Source organism: Phodopus roborovskii, unplaced genomic scaffold (assembly GCF_943737965.1).
Source record: "Phodopus roborovskii unplaced genomic scaffold, PHOROB, whole genome shotgun sequence".
In the NCBI taxonomy this organism is placed as follows: Eukaryota; Metazoa; Chordata; class Mammalia; order Rodentia; family Cricetidae; genus Phodopus; species Phodopus roborovskii.
The window spans coordinates 4,357,355-4,372,627 of NW_026126485.1; the positions used below are offsets into that span (position 1 = coordinate 4,357,355).

Genomic DNA, 15,273 nt, shown 5'->3' on the forward strand with positions numbered 1-15,273 from the left:
CTGGATTCCCAGCTATCAGACTGGGGGGCCCATTAGCTCCTCCTTGTTCAGGTCAGCTGTCTCTATGTGTTTCTGTAAATCTGGTCTTGTCCTCTGTCTCTACATCTAGATTCTAGTTCGACTCAGTGTTTAGTTATGGGTGTTTGCTTCTGTTTCCAACAGGTACTAGATAAGGCTCCATGATAGTGGATAAGTTAGTTGTTGATCTCACTATCAGGGAAGAGAATTTATGGTAGCCTTTCCACTGTTGTTCAAATTGTTATTTGGAGTCAGTCTTGTAGGTCTCTAGACCTTTCTTTAGGTTCAGTTTTCTCTTCAAATCAATAATGGCTCCCTCTTTTATGTTCTCTCTCTCTCTCTCTCTCTCTCTCTCTCTCTCTTCACCCTGACTCAATCTTCATAGTCCCATATGCTTTCCTCTCTTCCCCTTTTCTTTCTCCTAGTTCTCCCTCCATTCCCTGACACCTCTCCACTTCCCATGAGCTCTGGGGGACTTGTTCCTTCCCCCGTTTTTGAGGGACCTTATATAAATCTCTTAGAATACACCTTTTATCCTACTTCCTCTGGTGGTGTGAATTACATACTGATGATCCTTTGCTCTAGGTCTAAAATCCATACATGAGTGAGTACATATCATATTTTTATTTTTATGACTGGCTTACCTCATTCAGGATGGTTTCTTCAAGTTCCATCCATTTGCCTATGAATTTCAAGATTCCATTATTCTTTTCTACAGATTAGGATTTTTATACTTTCTATATATACATCTGTCCAAGCAGATCTATAGCTCACTAAAAAATGGGATACATCTACTGAATGCTTTCTCCGAGGACAGTGCAATGAGAAAACTCAACAAGTGCATCCTACCAGATGGCTCATTTCAGTTGAGTTTAGTTTCAGTTTGGGAGGGAATATTAGTTTGTCAGAGAATCTGAGTTGATATGGCACAAAAATGTAACATGTGCATGTTCAGCACTAAAGTGAAAGTGGAGAGCAAATGCCCCAAAGGATGTTATGTCCTGAGATAAATCAGTGGCATGGAATGTCTCCTTGCTAGTTTGCTCTCTATTGCTGACAAACACCATGACCAAAAGCAGCTTGGGGAGAAAAGGGTTTATTTAGTCCTAATCATTGTTGATCAGTGTGGGAATGTAGGAAAGGAACTCAAGGAGGGCAGAAGCTGGAACCATAGAGGAACACTCCTAATGGTTTGCTTAGTTTGGTTTCATATATAACCTACGGCTAAGTGCCCAGTGATCTCCCACAGTGAAGTAGGCCTTCCTACATGAATCTATGTTGAAGGAAATGCCCCTTCCCCTCTGTGTACTTAGGCTAGTCTGATGGTGGCAAATCTTCAGCTGAGGTGCCCCCTTTCCTTGGTGACACTGGTTTGTGTTAAGATGCTAAAAAGTGGCTGGCACATTCTCATGTGCTGTGACCACAAGCCTCTTCCTTTCTCATGGAAATTCTTTTCTGTTTGTATGATAATTTGTGATTCTGTGTTATAGAAATTAGCAGTCTTATCAGAAAAGTCACTCAGTCAAGAGTCACTTTGATAACAGTGGCTACATGGAACACTGTGTAATTGGGATGGGGATGAGTGAGAGATGCCTTGGGAGGGAAGTCCTGAACTGGTACAGGCTTGCTACCTGGACTTTGACAGCTAATGGGGGTATGGGCAAATGAGGCTAAACCCAAATGGTCAAATTATTGGAGGGCAAATCCATTGTTAGACAGTGGGATACATAAATGAGCAAATAGGAAATGTTACTCCTGAGTGCTCCTGATTTGCATATTTTAATAAACCTCTCGTAGACATGCATGCACAGATCAAGACTTAAGATGTGTCTGAAAAACTAACAGCAGTCTTTGATCCCTATAGCCTTTTTGTACAGCATTAAACATGGGGTACCATTTTAGATTTGGTTATTTTAGGATGACAGGGAGTGTTTAATCTTTGGCCAAAGGAACTCATTCCAAGTGGCTACTGAGAGTAATGGTAAGAGTGGAACACTGGATTGAGTTAGATAACATTTAGACCTCAGCCAGGCCGAAGTAGTGCAGGCTTGTCATTCCAGGTATTTAGGAATCTTAGGCTGGAGAATTTTAATTTCAAGACCTACCTTGGGACACAGAGTGCATTCAAGGCAACTGTGCAAGATGTTGTCTCAAAAAAAAAAAAAATGTGAAAAGTGTCCAGGATGTAGTTCAGTAGGACACAACTTGCTTACTGTTCACAAAGCCTTGGCTTCAGACCCCAGCCACATGAAAACAAGATGTGGGCCTTAATCTTGTTCTTAATCCACTTTAGGGTTAGTTTACCAAATAGTTGCTACACATGTACACTTAAACTCACCAAAATTAATATATCTAAAACTATTTTGACATATTGTTTGTTTTAGTTGGCAAATGGATGGATTTATGGGGAAATATATTCAGACTCTTCTAAGGTTCAACCACTAATGAAGCCATATAAACTATTGTCTGAAAAGGTGAGTGTTTCTTTCCATTAAATTTATAAAGTATTGTGTTTGGGGAAATTTTTGTTTATAAGTATTTGTGTGGATTGCAGAGGACAACTTATGTGAGTTGATTATCTCCTTAGCAGTCTTAACTGGGTAACACTTTAGCATTTTATATATCCCTTGAATGTTTTTTTATTTAGTTTTATTTATAAATATCAGTTTTTGAATGAAGGCAGTTCATTTTAGAACAAATCATTAAATATTATGAATTTTCATTTTGGGTTCATGATACCACTAATGCTTCAATTGTTTTTCCTCTAGGAAAAAGAAATTTATCGCTGGCCCATCAAGGAATCTTTAAAAACGATGCTGGCTTGGGGTTGGAGAATTGAGAGAACACGGGAGGGAGACAGTATGGCTCTTTATAACCGGACTCGACGCATTTCTCAAACAAGTCAGGTTAGAATCATATTGACAAGTTAATTATATATGTTATTTAAACACACATATATATTTATAGATTAATATATATGCATATATATGCATATATAACATACATATACATCACCCAACATGTATAGTTTAATTTATACATACAACACATAATTTACATACACATATATGTGTGTATATTATAATATACATATAAAACCTTCACACAAATATATATTTATAGTTTAATATATACACACATATTTTCACATATGCATATATGTGTGTATATATAATATATACATCACCCACATATTTATAGTTTAGTATATAAATACATATTTTATATACACACATATTTGTACACACACACATACACATATATTTGTCCATACTAGGAATTGTATGCAAGGCTTCATGCATGCTACTCAAGCACCCTACCACTGAACTATGTTTCCATATCTAAAAATAATTTCAAATTGAACATAGTGGTAGCCTTGGCTACTGGAGAGACTGAGCCAGGAATCTCACTTAGCTCTAGAAGTTTGAAGCCAGTGTTGGCTTTATAGCAAGATCCTACCACAAATATTAATTATAGCAAAAATACTAATAATTAGGTCTGGAATGTAGTTTGATTGCTAGGGTGCTTGTTTAGCATTTACAGAGCCCTAGTTTCAATTCCTGGCACCATATAAATATCAATATGGAGGTGTATGCCTGCAATACCAGCTTTTGGGAGGCAGGAGCTTAGATAGAATCAAGCGTTCAAGGGCATGCATGACTACATAGTGAATTGAGGAAGACCTTGTCTCAAAATGAACAAACAAAGGCAGTATCATTTTTCTGACATAGTCTGATGATGCAATGAAATAAGTTATGAACTTTTACCCAGAATTATTTCTTGTTCATAAGTTCACAGTTAACACTAATGTTCTTGACTTTAAGAGAGCACATGTTCCAGGTCAGATGAAATTATGGAAAATGAATAGGTTGAGAGAAATGGCCATGAAATTTAAGATTAGTAGTAACCAGATATGTTTTGTATCCATGGATTTTGTAACCATGGATTCTAGGGTGTGTCAGCAAGACAATAGTTTTGTTGAGTGAGCTAAAGAACTTAGGAATGCTGGGGATAGCAAGGGAACAACAGTTAATGTGGTTGCTGTCACTGAGGCATGGCTTCCAATGATTTCCACATTCTTGTTGTGCTCACTGAGCAGAACTGTGATGAAGATAGTGGGGGTATGGGCCAGCTCTAGGGACAGCCATTAGCCAATGTTCTTGAGCATACATGTGTGCTAAGAGTCCTGTGCCAAGGAACTGATGTTCATTATCTAAGTCACATCTGTCTTTGAACTAGGCTGTGTATTTAGTATTAGCTCTATTGCATAGGGAACAGTTTTGAAAGTGGCAAATGACTTGGCGTGGACTGTGTAGTTCATCTTGCCAGATATAAGCATGATGTCACTTGCACCATGAGACATCATCAGTTGCCTTTGCAAGGGGACAAACAATGACAAGGATTGACAGCCTAGGTGGATAAAGAATGGGTGATTTGCGAGGTTATCTATTTTTATTTCTGTCACTGTGATAAAATATATTGACACAAAAAGGACATAAGGGAGAAAGATTTAACTTAGTTCGCAATTCCAGGTTACAGGTCATCACGGTGGAAGCCATAGCAGGAGCTTGAGAGAGATGTCACCTCACACCCAGTCAGGAGCAGGGAGAAATGGGGGCAGGCATGCTGGCTTGCTTGTGCTCAGCTTGTTCCTCTACATTCATATATGGTAGAATAGCTAATCTGAACCTGTGGAGTCATACTCGATCTTACACTTTCACTATCAATTATGTTTTTATGCATTTACTGAACACACACATGTATGCCCACACTCATGTTCTCACACACACACACACACACACACACACACACACACACACACACACTCATGGGTACACCCACACAGAAAGAGTCAGAGAGAGATCAATGTTGGGGTTAAAACTAAAAGTATATATTGTCTTTATGTCCTCTTTAATGACTCATGCATGACGGTGAATATTTTAAAATAGAGACTAAGATCTGTAAGAAGACCCAGAGTTCATGTCTTCCTTATTGGTTAGACTAAGATAATAGAATGTCAGTGAAACTGTGGAAGTTGACAAGTAGGTGTATTCTTTCAGTGGTTTATTTTTGTGTGCCTATATGTTTGCTTCTTTGCATACATATGCACATGTGAGTACAGCTGCCTGCAGAGAACTGAAGAGGGTGTCAGATCCCTGAGAGCTGGAGTGACAGGCAATCTTGAACCACCTGATTCCCTAACATGGATGGTGGGGAATGCAAGACTGATATGTCTCTCCAGCCCCTCTTTCTTTTGTAAAATACTAGCTTTTTTATTCTTTAAAAATTCAATGCATGTATTCACTGTGTTCATCCTTGGATGTAGACTGACAGATCTTGTACAGGTAACTATAGCTGCTGAGAGTTTATGTGAATAGCCAAGTCAGGTCCAGAAGACACCCTTTTCCAGTTCTCCACCCCTGTCTCTTGCTTCTATTGTTCTACTGTCATGCCCTCTTCTGTGGTAGTCTCTCGGCTGTGTGTGTGTGTGTGTGTGTGTGTGTGTGTGTGTGTGTGTGTGTGTGTGTAGGGAATGAATGCTAAATTGGTCATGAATCTGTGTGTTAGCCACTGCCCATTGTGAAAGGAACTTCTCAAACCAAAGCTGAGAGCAGCAGAAATCTATAGCCATCAGTATAAATATTTACATCTAGTTTTTTAAAGCAAAACTAGAAATTAGGCAAGTCGGGTCAGGTGAAATTTCCTTGCACACCATTAAAGACTAAATGGTACACTTGTTCAATCTGTGTTGGCCCTTGTTTATCTTTACAACTGACCCACAAACAGGATTGTAAATGTTGAGCTCTTTGGCTCTTTGTAACTAACCAGGGTTGGGGGGTTGGGTAAATGTCACAGTGGCTCTTGGCTGAGGATACACTGCAGGATGTGGAATTCAGCACATACTGCTAACTTAATAATTAACTTCTTAAAAGGTCTGTCCCTGAGGTATTAAGAATTATTATTTAATCATAAATGATTGTGAGACACTCAAAATTTAATTTAATGTGTCTATGAAGTTATTCTGTTGCTTTTATCGCAGAAAAAAATGTTTGATACTTGCACTGTTTTAGAGACTCTTTTTGCAGTTTTTAGTGGTTCTGAAGGCTCTTTTGCAGTTTTTAATGAGATGCTTCTTTTTCTCCTTTTAAACACATCATCCAGGTGTCTATAGATGCTGCGCATGGGTATAGCCCTCGTGCTATTGACATGAGCAATGTAACACTATCTCGAGACCTGCATGTAAGTATCTAGGTTTTCACATTAGTCCCTAAATCTCTGTTATAAAAAGCAAACCCAAACACTTTCGTGTACTGTTTACAACATGTACTGTTTCATCATATGACCTGTAGAAATCTGTAGAATTCATGGTTATCATGCGCTTGACCATTTATCACCCTAAATGCTGATAATATAAGTTCATCTGTGGTTTCACCCTTTATGATTTCTGTTATCCTCTGTGGTCTGAAATGTTCAGTAGCTGCCACTTCCATTCTGAATTCCATGATGGAACCTATCATCCTGCTGCTTTATTCCACCCTGGGCAAGAGTCTGTAAGGAGTAAGGTTTTCCCTCCCGCCGCTGGTCTTGTCCCGGAACCAGCCCCAATTAATACACTGAGACTCTGTATTTGATATAATGCTGTTGGCCAGTTACTTGTTTCTTATCGGCTAGCTCTGTCTTAAGTATTAACCCATTTCTGTTAATCTATGTATTTCCATGTGGATTCATCTTACCAGGGAATGGGCTTGCATTCTCTCCCCGGTCTCTCCATCTTGACTCCTCCTTAATACTTCCTCTTTCCTCCTTGTCTCCTAGTCCCTCCTATCTTCCTATTGGCCAACAGTGCTTTATTCATTAATGAGTGTGAGAAACATATATACAGAATGGCATCTCCCATCAAGAGTCTTTACTGTGTTCAGCATTTTTATGTTGTGCAAATTGACCCTTGTTTAATCATGTAGCAGCTGTCAAGGTCATTAGATTGACTGTTAAAGTAGAGCAGTGCTTGTGTTCAGTTATCCTTACTTTACTTTATGATGGTTCCATACTGCTGTTCAGTGATGCGAGGAGGCCTGAGGCATGGAACATGGGAGGAAAGATGAACTCTGGTGCAACATGGCAGCATGACAGGACAAGTGGGGGAAGATATGTACACTGCATTACGGATCTGGTACTTGCTGAGGTTTCAGGCTTTACTGGGGGCCTTGGTGAGCATCACTCAGGATAAAATAAAAGTGGTTACTATACAGTTTTAAAGAATGTTTCCTTGGAGCTGCAGAGGTTGCTCAGTGAATAAGCACTGAGTATATTCCCAGCAATGTCAGTAGCTCACAAGTGTCCAGCTCCAGAGGACATGATGCCTTTTCTGGTCACCATGTATATCTACACACACACACACACAGAGAGACACACACATAGACACACACACAAACACACACATACACACTGTGGATGTCTACAGACATACATACATACACATACACATACACGCACATGCACACACATTGTAGGTGCCTAAGATGTACACACATACACATACATTATGGGTGACTATGGACACATACAAACATACACACAGATTGTGGGTGCCTACAGACACACACACGTACTCACACAGAATTATGAAAATATATGAGAAAAGTGTAAATAAATAATCATGAATATTCTGTTTAATAATCACCAATTAACATCTCCATATTTTTAGGTTTTTCATCAATGGAAATTGATCATATTCCATTTGTCTCACTAAGGAATGTGTTTTGAAATGACCAGTTTAAATGAAAGATAAAATTTATTTCCACAGAGCTTACATCAGCAAGTTAATATAATATGGAGCATTGATCTTGGTATGATTAGTGTTAATTCAAGAGAACTAAAGATATAAGTATGAAATTCATGTGCTATTAAAATGTTTGATTTACTCTTCATTCTTGCTCATGTAAGAACTGTATTCTTAACTTTGAAATAACACAGGAATATTAGAAATTTTCCCTCAAAATATATAAGAAAAAATCATTTCTGGTTTAAAACCTCCCATTGGGTTTAGACAAAGAATGACCTAGAAGTAAAATTTTTGTTCATAGTGTTCTTATTATTTATTATTTAATAATAGGTTGGTTTGTAAAACTTTATGAGTTAAACCACAAGTTTGTATTTATGTCTATTTTCTATCCACATCCATAGTTATTTTGAAGATTTATTGTTGAATTAACAAAAAATATATTTAAGTATAAGACTATCACCATCAAAACCACATCTTGGTGCTATTTACTGTGTAATTTATCAGATCATTAAATTTCTATGGAATTGGATTTCCAAATGAGGGTGTCATGTTTGACTACATTTTAGGCTTATCTTGGCATTGATATTCTGCTCTGTTTCAGTATGAGAAACATATTTACAGAATGACATCTCCCATCAGATATGTCTGTGTGTTCCACCTCAGAAGACTGTTTGTTTTTACTGAAGAATCAATTAACTCTTCAATATTTGGTATGTTGTAGGCTATGGCGGAAATGATGGCTGAAAACTACCACAACATATGGGCCAAGAAAAAGAAAATGGAGCTGGAATCCAAAGGTAGTATTTTCTAGAGACATCTGCTAAAAATCCCCTGAGAGTTGTACTATAGGAGTATAGGATCCAATGAAGTAGGTATTCTTTTTTGCTTAAAACCTCATCATACCTTTATTGTACAAAAATGTTTCAGACATGCTTGCATCCAGAGTCCAGCATGAAACTAATTTCCTTACTGTTGATGTGTATTCCTTGGGCTTTGGGGTTTTAATGGTGTTTTGTTTCCTCTTTATATCTTAAAGCTATCTGGATTTATACTGATATCCACGTATCTGAATTAGTATCAAAGTGCTGGACACTTAGTAATTAATGTATTGTATTCCTTAGGCTAACCATGACCCTTATGTCTAACTAAACTTTCACCAATATGGTATTTTTTGTGCCCTGTCTTGCTTTCCTCCTGTTGTTTATACTACTTACGTTATTGCCACACTCAGGCTTGCATATGCTCTTTTCTCATTCTCTCTAGCTTTATTTTTAGTATTGGGTATTGAACTCAAGCATTGTGAATGCTAGGCCAGGGCCTTAGGGACTTCTTCTGCCAGGAATGTATGTCCCCAGCCTTCTTTTATTGTTTACATTTGAGATAGAGTTTCCATGAGATTGAGGCTGGCTATAAACATACTGTGTAGCCCAAGCAGGCTGCAGTCCTCAGGCTTCTGAGTGACTTGCCTTCTTTTCTCAATTTTCTTTTAAATGTTTTTTGATTCATTTCTATTATTTATGTCTATATGGGAATGCAGTGCCCCCAGAGGCACGAAGAAGGCATCAGATCTCCTTGAGCTGGACTTGCAGATAGTGATTTTCATGTATGTGCTGGGAAGCAAAGCCGTCCTCTGCAAGAGCAGTGGGTTCTTTTAACCATGGACTGATCTCTGCAATCCCTTTTCTCCTCTCTAAAAAGTACCAAAATGCTAATGAAATCTTCTCATATTTTACTTACCTACATTATCCAAGCCAGTGCATTCTACACTGAGTTTCATGCGTTGTTATCATTTGGCCTTGATTTATGCACAAATTATATGTGTGTTTGTATATGTGCAAGTATATATATATATATATATATATATATATATATATTCACGCACACACACACACATATATATATATGTGTGTGTGTGTGTGTGTGTGTGTGTGTGTGTCTGTATATGTGTGTGCATACATTTCTGTGTGAGTTAAGGTTGAAAGACTTGGTGATTGAGCATTGCGCCTTTAGCTTCATTTCTGCCCATTCTGTTTTCTTTAATCATCGTTGCATCTATTTGTAGATGTATCTACTTTAGAAAATCCTGAAGAAAAAACTATTTTGCTCAGTCTGGTATCTGGTTCTGCACACTGAGGAATGTGTGCAAGGTTAAGGTAGAGTAAAAGATCATAACAGAAATTTATATCATTAAGAAAAATAGGAGTGAGGGCTTGGAATATAGCTCACAAGGCCCTGGGGTTAAGCCCCAGACATGCTAATGATTAGCTCGAGAAAAGAAAAGCAAATGAATAGAAGCAGAGAACTTAAAGTCCTGAGACTAGTACAGATGCTCCAAAATCAAAATCAGTGACAAGGATTTAGGCTGATTTTTTTTTCTTCTCTATTTTCATTATCACGTGGTATATTTTGCACTGTGTTGCTCTACCATGGAGAAAAGGATTGAGCTTTCCTTGCCTTCCCATATGAACAAATTTACAGGGGCAGAGTGAGTACTGGCATGTTTCTGATAGCATCCTGGGATCTCCTGCATATCTTCTTAGCTCTTCCTGGAGCTGGTTCCTTCTCCCCTACAAAATACACCCACACCTACATGACCAGTGGGCGGAAAATGAGGGATGATAGAGCAGGGTGGGTTCCTCGGAGTCACACTGCTATTTAGAGGTATCCTTGCCCCTCATTGTGAGTTTTTTTGTCTTAGAGACAAAATCTCACATAGTTCAGGTTGGCTTTGAACTTGATACATAGCTAAAGATGACCTCTAACTCATGATCCTCCTGCTTCCACCTCCAGGTGCTGGAATTACAGGTATGTACTTCATATCTGGCTGATTCTTGTGATTTAAAAAATAATTGTGCCTACTTTCTACAAGTTCTAAACATATAGGATATCCAGGCTCTTGCTAGAAGCTACTGGTTGAAAGCTTTCAATTTTTCAACTATTAGATACCTAACAGTGATCAACTTGTAACTTATCGGTGGTGTGTGAGTGTGTGTGTGTATGTGTGTGTGTGTGTGTGTGTGTGTGTGTGTGTGTGTGTGTGTGTGTGTGTGTGTGGTATTTATATGCATACTGTGACCTCAAAGGTACCACATGAGTTCCTTATTGAAAATATATTTTTTTCTTCTCTCCTTGGGACAGAGAAATGCAGCATGACCCTGGAACTTGTCTTAAAATCTCTCCACTGAGTCATGTCTACTTTTTTTGTTTATTGCCACTCCTCACATTTAGGCTCCATCTGAATGAAGAATTCCCTTGACTTTTTTTACTTCCATGGTGGCAGCACATGTAATCAGCACCCAACATTACAAATACATGTATTTGCTGGTTTGAAGTACCTGTTAGAAGGACTGTACTGTTGTCTGGGTGTCATCTCAGAGTATGTGGTGTTCCTTTGTCTTGCTGTTCTCTTAGGAGGAGGAAACCACCCCCTGCTCGTGCCCTATGACACACTGACAGCCAAAGAGAAAGCCAAGGACAGAGAGAAGGCCCAGGATATCTTCAAGTTCTTACAGATCAGTGGTTATGCTGTATCCAGGCAAGTGGGCACCCATCTCATGTCCTTTCCAAATGCTCATTGGGATTCTGACTGAAAATGAGCTCAGTGACCTGAGTAAACCTTGGGGCCACTGGACAGTATGTTCAGAATACATATCCCAGCTTCCCTCCTGTGGCTATAGTAGAGAACCTGACAAAAACAAAGTAGAGAAAAAAGGGTTTATTTGATCTCACAGTTGTGGGTCAATCTTTCAAGAAGTCACAATTGCAGGAGGTTGAAGCTGTTAGTTGCATCAGTGTCAGAGCAGAGAAAAATGAATGCATACATGATTAGTGCTTAACAAGCTTTCTCTCCCTTTACACCCAGGACCTCAAAAGATGAATTGGTACCACCCACTTTCAGGCTGTTTTCCCACATCAATTAGGGCAGCTCAGGCAGTCCCCCTATAGACTTGCCTGTAAGCCAGATTCTTTTCCTAGGTGACTCTGGGTTGTGTCAAGAAGAAAGTTTAACCTTCAAAGCAAGTTCCAGAGACAACAATGCCCTTAGCTGTTTGTTCCTTTTACAACTTCATTCACTTGTAAAATTTCAGCAAAATATCTAAGCAGAAGTAGAAACAAGTATACCCTACTTGCATAAATGCAACATTTTAACACATAGTATTGGAATGATCCAGTTTTGCAAACTATCCCTTGTAGGTAAACCCCTCTTTTGTCATTAGCAATAATATTATGTACATGTATACATGCTCCTGTGTTTATTTTTGTTGTTGTAGAGGGTTCAAGGACCTGGATCTGGACACACCTTCTATTGAGAAGCGGTTTGCCTATAGTTTCCTGCAGCAGCTGATCCGCTATGTGGACGAGGCTCATCAGTACATCCTGGAGTTCGGTCTGTAGTTGCTCTTCCTGCTCTTCTTCCATCTCTTGCCATTCCTAGTGTTTGCATTGTCAGGGTGCTCACATTCCATCCATCTCAGTTCAGAGGAGTACTTAACAGCCAGGAAGCAAGTTTCTGAAGAGTGGGTTGAATTTGAAAACTTCAGAATATCTGTATAGTGTTCTTTGAGTACACATGAATTTTATACACTCTGGCAGAAGTTTTGTTATTTCTATTACAAATTTGTAATCACTGTCTGAAACAAAATATTTTTTTTTGTTGTTGTTGTTTTGTTTTGTTTTTCCTGAATCAAACCTCAGTAGCAGTGTGGTGACCAGGATAAAGATTGTTCACATTTCGAACTTCTTGATATTTAACATAAAATTTTGTTTGAAGATTTTCTTTCTGGTACACACTTCCAATAAGAACAGGACTTTCTGTTTATTTATTTTGTTTTGAGGTAGGGTATCAATATGTAGCTATCCTAATGAGGCTGGTCTTGGATTCACAGAAATCTACCTGCCTCTGCCTCCTGTGTGCTATAATTAAAGGCCTGTGTCATCACACCTGGCTGAGAACAGCATTTTAATACTGAAAATTTGGATACTTTGGTGATCAGCATTTCATCAAAGAGCATTTCTGTGTCATTGCATTACAGAGGTAGGGAACCCTACCTTACCTCTGTAAGCTAGGGGACCCCTAATAAAAACATTAGCATCTTTCCTTTACATTTTCTTTCTTCATTTCTATTCCCATTTCATTTCTGTTGGTGTGGTTCTGTTCTCTCCAAATCTTTATATTTTGTTAACATGCTTAATGTTAAAAAAAAAAAAAGCTATTTCTTACACTTCCGGAAATATTTGGTGATTAGTCTGTGCACTAAGCCATCTTGATATATTTCACACAAGAAAGTCCCTTATAAAGATATTTGCAAGCTAGGATACTGGAGGTACATGCCCTGTAATACTGGCTATATGGGAGACTGAGGCATCTAGATTGCAAGTTCAAGATCAACCTGGACTGTAGAGTGAGGTCAAGGTCAGCCTAGGTAACTTAGTGAGACTCTGCCTCAGGAAAAATAAACAACAACAACAACAAAAACCAAACAGAATGCTGGTGATGATGCCCACTGGTAGGGGAATTGCTCAGTATGTATGAGTATGTACTACTGGGCTCTTTGTTCTATCCCCAGGACCAGGGGGAAAAATTCAAGTGTATAAAAAAAGAACAACCAAACAATAACATATATCCTTTTTCCTGTTCTGATGTCATAAAATATCAAATCGTCCATGAAAAATACCTGAATTTGTAGTTAAGATTTGCTAAAGTATGCATCACCATTTCTATTTCTAATTGCAAAAGTGTTTTCTTTTTTCTTGGCACAAGGCAGTTTGGGTCATAAAATCTGGATGGTTACATTCAACTCCAAACCTTTTATTTTCATACAAAGTCCTGTATATTGGCAGAGTTGTTGTAGATCGTTATTACCTTCCCTGTGTATATATGCATAGGCCTTTTGAGTGTGCATGAAGTAATGGAGACTGTGTTCCGAGCTGATGTGCTAAGATCAATCAATTCCTAACCTTATGTCTTTCTCTAAACCTCAGGGAAACAAGGAGTGTTTTGCCTCATATAGGAAATCCCTTTATTACATAGGTCAGGGTGCCTTTGCAGAATCCTAATTTTGCAGCTGAATATTACCATCATTTTCTTCTTACTCATTCCTGGACCAAATGGCCTGCAGCTTCAGAGTTGATAGATGTGAAAGTGAAAAATAGCAATGAAATGGGCTTGGAAGGAGGATTGGGGAGGGCAGTAGAGAGGAGAATATATGAGAACAAAGTTTAATGTGCAGAGCACTATAATGGAATTTGTTACTTTGCATGCTAGCTTTAAAGCTAATAAAAGTGACTGAAAATATCATAAGCCTTAGCATTCATACCCATCTCTATCAAAAACCAGCATAAAACCTAACTGCGAATCTGCACCCACTTTTCTCACTGCTAGAAGATGTAGCATTTTGATCTCCTACTCTCTGTTAACATATCTGTTAACATGTTCTAGTTTTGTTTCTGTTTTGTGACAGATATTCTGGCCAACAACTTAGGTGAGGAAAGGGTTCATTTGAGCTTTTAATTCCACGCCACAGGACATCATTGTGGGAGGTCAAGGCAGGAACTTGAAGGTAGATTTGCTAATCTAATCACTGTTGCCTCCAGTAAGGAAACTTACTTCAAAGCCAAATAAATATGCAGTAATTATGGGAAATACGTTTTCTGGTTGGTAGGAAAACTTATGCTAAGTTAGCTTTCCTATACAACCAGGACAACCTGTCTAGAGCATGGTGCTGCCCAAGTGGGGTGGGCCCTCTGACATCAATTGACTACTAAAACAATCCTCTGCAGGGACTCTCACAGGCCAATGTGAACTAGGCAATTCTTCAGTTGAGATTCCCTTCTCAGGGACTCCTGGATGTGTTGAGTTGACAGCTAACACTAGCCAGCACAGACCTCCAAGGCACATTTGTGCTCATAATTGTCAGTATGAGTTGGGCATAATAACTGTCTAATTTGGACCTAATTGTTTGTTTTAAAAAAACTTGTACTTTTTATCACATTGCTGAAGTTAGCCATTACACTTTGGTGGGATGATACATTTGGGAAGATATTTTAAGTTTTGCATTTTGAATGAATTTCTTAAAATGTTGGAAGTTAAACATGGACCTAAAATCTCTTCCTGTCTACAGATGGCGGCAGCAGAAGCAAAGGAGAACACTTCCCGTACGAGCAAGAAATCAAGTTCTTTGCCAAAGTACAGTATATGACACATCCTGTTTTGGCTTCAGTGTTTGTGCTTACAAAATGGATTCACCAGATCATCACTTCTTTTTAGAATACACTTGCCTAAAAATGTTCTTCTCACTACAAGTACATACACTGTCACAGAAATACCTGCATGACTCATGAGAGATGGTTCTGCTTGTGGAGTTCTTGGTCAGGACTTATCTTACAATCACTTGGCTAACCCTACCATGTTCCTCACATGACTTAGTTATGCCAAAAGAAAATTGTCCACATTCTAATTCTTATAGCTGTCC

The 15,273-nt window shown here is 38.6% G+C and overlaps 1 protein-coding gene across 1 annotated transcript in view; it reads left to right on the forward strand.

Annotated features, from left to right (window-relative positions):
* Ryr2 (ryanodine receptor 2) overlaps positions 1-15,273 on the forward strand; it is a 548,210-nt gene that overhangs the window by 411,859 nt on the left and 121,078 nt on the right. Inside the window, exons 55-61 of the mRNA XM_051194750.1 lie at positions 2,403-2,492; positions 2,787-2,924; positions 6,181-6,258; positions 8,523-8,598; positions 11,213-11,336; positions 12,073-12,188; positions 14,923-14,987. Of these exons, the coding sequence (XP_051050707.1) occupies positions 2,403-2,492; positions 2,787-2,924; positions 6,181-6,258; positions 8,523-8,598; positions 11,213-11,336; positions 12,073-12,188; positions 14,923-14,987 (687 nt within the window). The remainder of the gene's footprint in view (positions 1-2,402; positions 2,493-2,786; positions 2,925-6,180; positions 6,259-8,522; positions 8,599-11,212; positions 11,337-12,072; positions 12,189-14,922; positions 14,988-15,273) is intronic.